Below are 12,014 nucleotides of genomic sequence, written 5' to 3'. Positions count from 1 at the left end.
ATTTGCAGCTCAACCTCTGACTGGAACATGCATTCTGCACCATGTGGCGGCGTTTTGCATAACTGTGGCCGTAGTCAGAAAGTTAAAAAAGTTCCAGTAGACAGTTTTACAGGTATACAATTCTAACTGGTACAGGAACATTGCACAAATATTCTGACCAATTATAAGAGAGTTGCTTACATACGACTTTTATTAACACAGTTTTGGTCCGTTTCGAAATGTCACCCGAACCAAGAAGAAAATGCAGCAATTTAATATTTTTAGTTCCAATTCAAATAACATTTTGTGCTTTAAACATCTTTTGTGATACCAATTCATATCATTAAATTGCAGCCAATTGACTGAACAAAAAAATACTGATGAATCAAACATTTTTGTTTGTGTGGTCATGCTAGAGAGGAAATACGTTTCTTTGGAAATGATCAGCTCAAATCACTCCACTATACCTTATTATTAAAATTGCAGGCACAGCAGAGCTATTGTAATTCCTATGTGAATTGACATTGAGTGCCTCAATATTAAATTGTTTAGAGCAGTGCTCTCACATAGGAAAATGTGCCGGGATTAAAGCTTTTTGTGGAATGCCATTTGTGTCGGATGCAGACATAGAAGATCATATGATTTCTTTTTCTAGGCCTGTGTATTTTCCTGTTTTCATACCCTCTTTATCTCTCTATTTCCTTTATTTCCTGCTTGTGTTTGTGTTGGTGCTGTAGAAAGCATAAACAGTGTCTGAGTTGCAGTATTTATTTAGCTGTGCTGTGAGGTCCCCGGCTGAGATCTGTCCACTCATTTTCAGTCGTACACACGTGCACGCACACACATACACGCATCTTCCAGAAATGGCTGCATGCACATTCACATGAAACTCATTTTAAACCTGCAGCACCGGTGAGGTTCTGTCACCCCTGACCCACTTTACTTGGGTTTGATTTTCAAGGACAGTACATATTAATGGACATTTATGTAAAGTCTTATCCTGTCTAGTCCTTGGGCAGGTATACAAAAAACCGATCCGCATAGGAGTTAATAAAACTAAAAATGTCATGTGTAATACAAGTAATGTTGCATTGCATGTTTGTTGATCACTAGGGAATAATAATAACATACAGTAACCACACATTTGATCATTCTTTAACCATATTTTTAAAATAATTATAATCCTTTTTTTTAACTCTAAAATATTTTGGTATGAGTACTGACGTCATCATAAAATGTGCATACTGTATTCCATAGTCCATAGTCTCTATAATGGATACTGGTATTATTTCTTACATATATTTGTATACTGAATTTTGATTGGTCTTGTTTTACTTGCGTATCTCTATCCATTTCATATATTTATCCATTGACACAGTGACTATGTGTTCAGTGTGTTGATTTCTTGTGCAGAGCCAGCTGAAAACGACACAGAGTCACGACACCAGTAAAATGGCTCTGATGTGGTATTTGATTTACCCAGAACTAAAGCCTAAAACCTAAGCTTACCTAAAACTTTATTCTTTGGCTGCATTACAAGCACTCCTATTTGCTTCAGGAAATGCAAATCTAGTTTAATATTGGTGTTTTTTAATATAATGCCATTTATATAACACTGCTTCATGTCATGTCTAGGAACACACCTTACCCCTGGTAAAATTCCTGTGATGCTTTGCCTCTCCCGGCTTATTGCATTAACCATGTAGTTATCAGTATATGAACGGTATGCTTTACAGTCTCTTATAAGAATAAGCTATTCTGTCCCTTTTATGGTTTGATCTGGTGTCCTGCTATCAAGTTAGATACATTTATATCTTCTGCCCACAGGAAGCTGTCCATTTGTTGTTTTCTTGCAACTCTTTATCTCAACCGTATTACTTTTCATCTCACCACATATCACTGTTTATCATGTCATGGCTCTCTGCCATCTCCCTTTATCTCACCATTTATATTCCTCATCTCACTGCCCTCCTGACTTAGTCCATGTTCACTGTCTCTATGTGTCACATCCCATCAGTCCCCTCTCTCACTGTCTCGCTCTTTAATATTCCCCTTTCTTTATTTTCGTCACGTCAGACAGAACACCAACAGCCTATACATAATCCCAGTGGCTTTTAATGAGTATCCCTCTTATCTGTGTGTCTTTTATCTTGATCAATCTCGCTCTCTGGAGGAGTTGGGGGCATCTGTTAGTCATCCACAGAGCACATGTGTGCTGTACACCACATACTGAAAAGAAAAGAGAGGCACGGCCTATCGATCGTGACTCTCAATAGCTTGTTTCCCGGCAGAATGGGAGAGAGAGTCTGTCACATAAGAGAGTTTTGCTGTACTTCTTGAGAATTCTAGAGAGAACTGTGCCATTTAATGCCTTATAAAAAATAAATCACAGAGTTTTGAAAAGGTACAGTACTGTGCAAAAGTTTTAGGCACTTGTGAAAAATGTTGCACAGTGAGGATGCTTTTAAAAATAATTACATAAATAGTTTTCATTTATCACTTAATGTCATACAAAATCCAGTAAACATAAGAAAGCTAAATCAATATTCGGTGAATTAAAAAATCAACCTGGACACAGTTTTTCTTGGTTGTTGGCAGATAGGATGTTCTGAGCTTCTTGGAGAATTCTCCACAGTTCATCTGTCTGTTTAGGCTGTCTCAACTGCTTCTGTCTTTATGTAATCTCAGACTGACACGATGTTCAGTGGGGGCAATGCCATCTCTTGCAGAGCGCCATATTCTATTCAAATTATTTCTATTTGCAATAGTAATGTTTGGGAGTCTAACATTTATATTTCCTATTGACACACTAAAGCTGAAGATATAAATAACCATCTTAAGACAAATGCTTTTGTGAAACATCTTATGTGCCTAAGACTTTTGCACAGTACTGAATTTAGTTTATTAGTGGTCATAGTGAAGTATAGTGGTAGGGGTTATTCTTACCCTACGTTTGTGCATGAATAAAACAAACATCAAATCTATGGCTTGTTTATCATTTTTCTAAGCCATTGAATTGTATGCCCTTAGTCTTCTATAGGCATGAATTCATAGAGGGACCCAAGTCATATCTAGGAACCAGATTATCATATACTTTTGGAGTGGGCAAGTACAGCCAAGCACCACAAGTCATTCTTCTCATAACTAATCAAGTGTTTAATAAAACACAAGGTACATATTCTATTGCAAGTGCGTAACAACAAATGCAGGTCCTGACAGTTGTGTCAGCCATCCACAAGATGCAAAACCGCAACCACACTGAACCAAAATGCATCAAATGCAATATGAGTTAGAAATATGCATATTAAATCATATACTGCAGACAGACAGCCCATGTCCTAGGAGTCCTTGGTGTGTAATAGGATAGTGGCTGAATGCATAATTTTGACATTTTTGTTCTAAACTGATTTCCATCGAGAGCCACTCTGCGTTAACCCTCTTATTCAATATTTATTAAAATCTCATTCGCTTGCTAAATGCATCGTACAGTATATTTTTCTCTGTCTCTTCACATATGCTGCATATGCAGGGTACTGTGTGGGACTGCTGTCCTCTTGTGGTTATTTATTTTAAACTGGATGAAATCCATCTAGTTTTACAGTCATTCTTAAGTTGTCCGCCAGCAGCAATCCCTGTTCACTCAAATCTTCATGTTCTGTGACAAAAGTGTGTTAATTTTTATATTGTGTAATCTTTTGTGTGCTAAAAACACAGACAGGATGATGGGCTGGTGGGTGTCTATAATAAAGGGAAGGATTCTGTCATTTACTCACCTTTATGTTTTTCCAAACCCCTTTGACTTACTTTCTTCCATGAAACACAGATGGCTTCAGTCACTATTTCATCTTTGTTCAATACAATGGAAGTGAATGGTGACTGAGCCTTTAATTCTTTTACTTCTCTTTTCCACAGAGGAAAGAAAGGCATATGGGTTTTAAACAATGTGAGGGAGAGTAAATTATATGGAATTTTCATTTCTGGGTGAACTAACCCTTTTTACATTGCAGACATACAGAGATGGAAGGACATATTTTGTTGGCACAAAGAAACCAAGCACTCATTTCTTTAAACTAGAACCAAGACCTTGAGATTTGACATTGAAATACCACTGTATTTACATAAATCTGAGACTTAATGAAGCATTTAGCTTTGCCAGCCAGAAGGAAATACTTCTTGTGCAGGTCTCCTCTCATTTCTCCTCAATAGAGACCTTCACAATGCCAACCTAACCAACAAAATGAATGAACCAAGCGTCATTGTCCAAATAACAGTTTAAAGGAATAGTTCACCCAAAAAAGATAAGTCTCATCATTTACTCACCCTCATGCCATCCCAGATGTATATTACTTTCTTTCTTCTGCAGAACACACATTAAGATTTTTAGAAGAATACCTCAACTCTGTAGGTCCATACAATGCAAGTGAATGGTAACCAGAGCATTGAAGGTCCAGAAATCACATAAAGGCAGCATTAAAGTAATCCATAGGACTCTAGTTGTTAAATCCATATCTTCTGGAGTAATTTGATTGGTGTGGGTGAGAAACAGATCAATATTTAAGTCCTTTTTTTACTGTCAATCTCCACCTTTAACCAACCCCAACCAGTTGGTGGCTGAATGTAAACGTGATAGTCACTTCAACACCAGAATGTGGAATTGAAGTTGAAAGTGTAGATTTACAGTAAAAAGGACTTAATATATTGATTAGTTTCTCACCTACACCAATCATATTGCTTTAGAAAGAATGATTTAACCACTGGAGGCTTATGGATTACTTTTAAACTGCCTTTAGGGAGCTTAAAAGTTCTGGTCACAATTCACTTGCATTGTGAGGACCAACAGAGCGGAAATATTCTTTTAAAAATCTTTGTGTTTTGCAGAAGAAAATAAGACATACACATCTGGGATGGCATGATGGTAAGTAAATTATGAGAGAATTTTCATTTTTGGGTGAACTATTCCTTTAAATATTGCAACCTGATTGTCTATTTGCTTTGCAAACCCACACTATATTGGGATCTGCTACTTTTGGAACCACCCCTCTTTAACTGGCTTTCTGTGGCACCCCCACAGGCGGGGAGCGGGAGTGCCACGGACAGGAGGATTCACTTGGTGGTTTGTATCGGGCATTGGAGCGTGCCAGCCTGTCCCTCACTGGTGAGCACCGTCTTTCCACCCGTCTGGAGTATAAACACCTTTTCATCCGGCGTTGCAACGATCCACAGCTAAATGACAAACTGCATCATCTCCGCATCCTACAGAGCACGCTAAAGGTACATGACCTCTGCTGCTGCATGGGTCCCACTGCACCTTGTGTCCCTTTTTGTCCCATCTGTCCGTCCGTCCATCCCTCTCCTTCTGTCTGATGTCTTTGGGGTTCTGAGGACAGCAGAAATTGCAATGCTTTTTGCAGTAGAAATAAGACCTGTCCCAAAAGTGCCTTAAGGTCTTGCAGTCCTCACTTCGAGTCCACACATTGGTGACATAATGCCAAAAGACTGTGATATAGTAGTCCACTTTAGCAAAAGTGTGCATCAAGGGTGCAACCTAAAATGAAAAATGGGACACATTTCAGTCTTATGGACTTCACAGGCACGAGACAGCCACCGGAAGTCCACAAGAATGTAAGTATACCTCAACTGTGGCATTTGGGACAGGGCCGTAGTCACATCTTCCTTATCATTAAGGTTTGTTGATGTTTTCAAGCCAAACTGCAATCTCAGAATCCCATTTATGTTAGACGGAGTACTCTGCTTAGTGTGGGAGGAGGGTGTGGCCAAAATTCCTGATTTCTTTGCTGAGATCCCTGCTTTTCTGTCTGGTTTAGTCAAGTTTAGACACTGCCTGGTGCACCATTGGGCCTTTCTGTGGTTGGGTCAGTCAGTCTGTGTTGCTGCTGTGACCCTGGGTCACTTTTCATGCTGCTGCCCTGTGCTTGTTGTGTTGGAACATAGACTTCTGTTGCATTGTGGGTATTGTAAACATCCCTTATCACTCAGACTTGGATGAAAGGTTAATTGGGGGCACAAAGCCCACAGTGCCAGAGGACTCCAGTCAAGTCTGAGCATGCTATGTGTGTTTGTGCACGCCGCTCTACTCATCTAGGTGAGTCCGCACCGCTTCACGTCTGAGCTAACAGCCTTTGGCGTGCTTTGAGTATGACATCCTAACATCTATGTGAAAGAGATCTATAATGTCCACCCTCCCCTGCTCTCTTTCTTCACTCCCATAGGACAGGGAGGGCGAGATAGCACTGATTGACAAGCTGCTAACCAATCCTAGGCTCACATCCTCAGAGTTCCAGGAATGGAAGAAAGTTTACATGGAGCTGTTTTCAGGGGAGCCCCAGCGCGACCATCAGCCCAGCCCCGTCTCGGAGCCCAGTCCTACCGCCACACCAGATCCCGCCCCCCGCACACCTTCCCTCTCACACACACACTCCTACATCGAGACTCACGTCTGACATACACAAATGCACACTTTCCTTTGATCTCGTCAGTCTCTCTTCACAAAAATATCACGGATTGTTTGAGGTAGTTGTCGCTGACAGAGTACGCAATATCACTTCCAATGGAACTTAGTCAGTGTAAAAATAACAGGAAAAAATTAGGTTTGGATTGGTTCTTGACCTTAGTCAGGCTAGACAGCATGTTTAATTTGACACAAATGAAAATGAGGCTATGAATCCTTTATGAAAATACATCCACTATGGTCCTAATAAAGTGCCTGACGTGGTCTTATGCTGTTGTAGCCTATCCGACTCTTTTGGCATGTCGTGCATTCTGAGATGCTATTCTGCTCACTACAATTGTACAGAGTGGTTATCTGAGATACCATAGCCTTTCTGTCAGCTCAAAGCAGCTCTCTCAAAAACAAGGTGTTTTCGTCCACATATCAGTTGCTCACTAGATGTTTTTAGCACCATTCTGAGAAAGCAATAGAGACTGTTGTGCATGAAATTCCCAGGAGATCAGGAGGAAAAACAGTACTCAAATCAGCCAGTTTGGCAAGAAAAATCATGCCACAATTGAAATCACTGAGATCATACTTTTTCCCATTCTGATGGTTGATGTGAATGTCCATTGCTAGGTTTAAATTTGGGTTTGAATCCCAGATTTTATATGTGGTTTCAGACTTTTGGACCACTGTTTATTCAATATTTTGTTTTTGGCTGAACGATGAACACAAAAGTACACAATAGTGCAATCAGTTAAACTGATTGTACTTCGCTCCCTCATGGCCTCATTTTCATTTCAGTCAAATTAAATATATTGTCTCGACGGTACATTGACTAAGTTCTTTAAGCACCAATTTACACCTCACATTTGCTTGAACTTTCACATCCTGAATGCAATGGCTGACTTGCAGGCTACACATTTTTAACACTTGAAAAAGCATTGTTTACACAAGCACAGATAGCTGCAAAAAGAACTCTCAGTGGCTCAAGTCACTAGCCGTAGGCTTCAGAGTATACCACTTCTGCACACGGGGTTGCCATGGTCACCAGTTCTCCCTAAAGCTCAGACAAGGAGAGATGGTGCCATCACACCAAGAACAAACCTAGCCCACCGTTAAACAAGAAGCCAAGGTAGAACCAGAGAAATGAACACTTGGACTGGAAAATTAAACCTGCAGACTGGACAATATGATTACATGGAGAGCAAATTCAAGCCTGAAGCATTTGAAAACTGAAACTTACACCGACTCTTACACTGTTGTGCTGCTGTACCAGTGTTTTTGTTTGGCTGTCTTTAAGAAGCAAATCTCTCTGCAGTTAGCTGCCTTGTTTATATGTCACTTTAACATACTATATACTATACTGCAGTATGATACTATATATTGTATACTATATACAGAACTGCTGTTATACATCGGCTGGCCCCGACTTATAGCGCGTGCGTGCGTGTGTGTGTGTGTGTGTGTTCATGGAACACAAATGTGTTTACTTAATCTCACCAGAATTCCCACAGAGTGAAAAAAAGTATTTAAAGTAATATTCCCAGTTCAAAACAAAAGCTGTATCGACAGCATCTGTAAAATGTTGTCGATCACCATGTGAGATAATTTGACTCAACACCTTAGTTTGAAAAACCATAGAAAAATTATTTCAGTAATGCATTTATAGTGGTCGTTTTTGGAGGATTATATATTTGTGAAATCACTTATTAATTTTTCTGTGCAAAAATGTTTTATTTGAACTCTAAAGTTATCTATATCCTTTTTTTATGATAGGTCTACTTTTCTAGGTAGATTAACTTATAGTGTAATTCCTGTGTTTGAAATTTTCTCTATGTAAGCAATCCCTTTCTTGTATTCTTGCACGAATCAGGCAAAGGTGATTGGGTTTGCAGACTTTACACCATCATGAGAGGTGATGGCCATGTACAGATTCTAAAATAACTTTGCACAGGCAATATGTGAACACTTATTAAAGTTGCACTCAGACATGTTTTTCTCATGACATCTTGGACTTACAGTGATGCTTGGTGGTTTGGATGTAGTATCATCCATTATCAATAGTTGCCCTTCTGTCACTCACTCGCCGTTGTGTCGAATTAAGTGACACAAGGGGTCTTCCTGGGATGCCAAACGTACCTCTGAACCTGAGAAAAGGACAATCTCAAGTTGGCAGACAGAATTTGCATGCCCCGCCCCGGACATATGGGTATAAAGGGAAGCGGGGCAGCGAGTGCCAGTCAGAATTTTTCTTCGGAGCCGAACGGTTGTGCAACAAGCAAGCTGAAGTTCACTACTGTTTGATTCACCTCTGTCAGCGAGGAGCATTGCTGTTGGATTTCCAGCTGGCGTTCTCTCTCTCTGCACGCTGTGCAGTCTACGCCCCTGGGCGCTTCGACATCGCTTTTCACTGTTAAAAATATGTTCTCCTCCTAAAAGTGTTTGATTTCTCTAAAAGAGTTTGAGTTTTCCACTCACAAAAGAGAAATACACAGCGGCGTTGAACGTCCTTTTCAGGACGCCTCTTTTTCAAGATGCCTTTCCGCCCCTGTGTTGTTCCTGGATGTGGTCGATTTCTCTCCAAGACCGACGGCCACAGACACTGAGTTGGTGTTCGTGGATGGCTCATGTACTCATTGCGAGAACATGACCATGGCAGCGTTGTGGTCGCGGCTCTCGTTCCTCAAGGTGAATGCCACTTCTGCATCGCTCCTTCCCACGGGATTGAGGATGACCCGGCTGGCGATGAAGGCGATATGGGGATAACGACGGGCTCGGTTTCACCAGATAAATCCCCACGAACCACCCATCCCCCGACACACTCGCGGAGGAGGCGGACCCAGCCCATTCGTTGCTGTGTCCGGTACGTGCTTTGCGTATCTATTTGGACCGCACGCAGAGCTTTAGATGTTCTGAGCAGCTCTTTGTCTGCTTCGGCGGACGGCTGAAAGGGAACGCCGTCTCCAAACAGAGGTTAGCTCACTGGGTCGTTGATGCTATTTCTTTAGCTTATCACACCCAGACCATGCCTGCCCCCTTGCAGGTTCGAGCACACTCTACGAGAAGTGTGGCATCCTCGTGGGCACTGGCCAATGGCACCTCCTTAGCAGACATCTGCAGAGCAGCAGGCTGGGAAACACCCAATACCTTTGCCAGATTTTACAATCTCAGGGTTGAGTCTGTCTTGTCCTGTGTTTTGTCAGGTCCGAGCCGGTAGAACTAGGTAACACGGCACAACTGACCGGGTGTTCCGCTTGCACACAGCGCCCTTCACTAAATTGATCCAGGAGGCCTTCTATCCCAGGTTAGCCAAAAATTGTCGCTCCCTGGATGTTCTCCTCCCTAGCCTTCTGGCCTGCCAATTCAGCAGAGAAATTTGCATCCAGACCCACTATGAGTCACAGGTGCTCTGTACTGGGGTCGCTCTCCATGGGCTTAGTTCCCTTTTAAGGCAAACTCCCCGTGATGTATTCCCCGTGGTATGGTTCCCCTGTCGGTGGACCCGCGTTTCCCTTGGGCAGCCCCGCTACCCCGGTCGCTGTGCTTGTGGAGTCCCCCCTCATTAGGCTGGACCTACCACCACACCATTTCCCATGTACAGCTTCACAACCCTTGTGATGTATTTGCCACATGCTACCACCCCCTAGACTGGGCAGAATGTGGCCTCTGCAGGATCTTTTCCCCCTGAAAGAATAGGACTGGGAAAGACCGCCTTCCCCGACACATTTCATAGCGTTAAGATATCCCCAGCTGCTTCACGTCCTATGTAAGAGACATAGTGAGAGAGAAGGCCGTGGCTGCTGGGCTTGCTCCCATGCTAGACATGTAGCACCAGTCCCCCCACTCAGGGGTGCGGGGAACCTAAGGTCTGTATGTGACATCTCTTTGGGAGCGTTGGGGAGGGCTACGTGCAGCCGACACCGGTGCCTCTAGCACGCAGTAGCCTGCTTGCACCTGTCTCGACAGTTCATGTAGCACGGTCAGTGCGTGGCGTTTTTATATGGGACCCCTTGTGTCACTTCATTCGACACAACGTCGTGTGAGTGACAGAAGGGGATTGTCATGGTTACTGTTGTAACCTCCGTTCCCCGAGGGAAGGAACGAGATGTTGTGTCCCTTCCACAGCACTAGACCTGCCACTGTAAATGTCCGTAACTTATTTTCAGCTCCTCAGTGCAATATCCTGACTGGCACTCGCTGCCCCACTTCCCTTTATACCCATATGTCCAGGGCGAGGCATGCAAAATCTGTCTGCCAACTTGACATTGGCTTTTTCTCAGGTTCAGAGGTACGTTTGGTGTCCCAGGAAGACCCCTTGTGTCACTTCATTCGACACAACGTCTCGTTCCTTTCCTCGGGGAACGGAGGTTACAACAGTAACCATGACGTTTTCAGTTACAGATGCCATTGTAGAAATTCACTATTCGTAATCAGCTATGATTAATTTATTCCAAAAGTGAAAGTGTCAAATAACAAGATGGTTACTATTGTGAAGCTAGTAATATTCAGATGGTCATGTGTGATTCTAAAATGGCAGACTCATAAGGTACCCCTCCCTCATGTAGAATAAAACTAAAAAATTAGTCATCTCATGTGAGTTCTCATGATTTAATACATAGGTTTCAAAACCACAATTTATTTTTTAAGATACATTTTTTTACATTCTTTAAGTTGTGTAGCTTTACTTTGCAGTGCCTTGCCCCACTGACATACTGAAAGAAGAATTACATATTTTCTTTTCTTTTTTTACAAACTATGGGATGTCAAAATTATTTTATTTGGTAATCAACAGCATTTCACAGAAAACTTTGTTTTGAAATTGGAATATTGCTTAAACAACAAGCTTTGCCATGAACACTTCTCTGACCTGACTGCACCGCTCTACCAAACTAAGCCTCTGATAACAGATGAGCATTCAGTGAATGTGTGGGCTTTCCATCAGAAGCCACAAATCAACTGATATTAAATGAATGAGTTCTGGAGGTGGTCCATTTATTTAAACTAGCCGAGCACAAACTTCTCTATCTGCATGGCTTGTAGGTACAACACTGTCACTTTTCTTCTGTGTGCTATTTTTCTGTTTTCTAAACAGAAGCTGCCAAATAATTCAATGACAGTGTTTAAACAGTTTGAGTCAGGAAGGGAGTTATAAAATCAAGACACACTCAGGCTCTCTGCGGACACAAAGAAGATTATTTATGTGATATTTTTAAGAATACTGAATGTTCAGATGAGAGTTTATTGTACAATATGATAATGTGTATTATATGATGTACATTGAAATTTCAGGGATGACTGTCTGATATACTGTATAAGAGAACTTTCATTCTGTATGTAACTTAAGACAGAATTTTCTTTATGATAATTGAGTGACGCTGGTGCTAAGGTGTCCATGTGATTCCATTAGCTCTAGGAGGAAAGACAGCGTGGAAATGATTAACAGTGGAAATAGGTTAACTAGATTAGATTACCTATTGATATTTTACTTTACCAATATATCAAATTTATTCCTAATTTAGTGCAAATCTTGTTATGTTTCTTAAGCAGCCCTATTTTTAACACAAAGTTGTTGTAAACAATC

General features: G+C 41.5%; 1 protein-coding gene across 7 annotated transcripts in view; it reads left to right on the top strand.

Moving 5' to 3' along the window:
• The window catches only part of LOC127634705 (connector enhancer of kinase suppressor of ras 2-like), a 95,756-nt gene extending 87,203 nt beyond the window's left edge, over positions 1-8,553 (top strand). For all 7 annotated transcript variants that reach the window (XM_052114355.1, XM_052114356.1, XM_052114354.1 and 4 more), the window contains exons 20-21: positions 5,051-5,250; positions 6,210-8,553. In XM_052114355.1, coding sequence (XP_051970315.1) covers positions 5,051-5,250; positions 6,210-6,440 — 431 coding nt within the window. In that variant the 3' untranslated portion in view covers positions 6,441-8,553. The remainder of the gene's footprint in view (positions 1-5,050; positions 5,251-6,209) is intronic.
• Positions 8,554-12,014: the final 3,461 nt, after the last annotated feature.

Source organism: Xyrauchen texanus, chromosome 42 (genome assembly GCF_025860055.1).
Source record: "Xyrauchen texanus isolate HMW12.3.18 chromosome 42, RBS_HiC_50CHRs, whole genome shotgun sequence".
Lineage (NCBI taxonomy): Eukaryota > Metazoa > Chordata > Actinopteri > Cypriniformes > Catostomidae > Xyrauchen > Xyrauchen texanus.
This window is presented reverse-complemented; position numbering and strand designations above follow the sequence as displayed.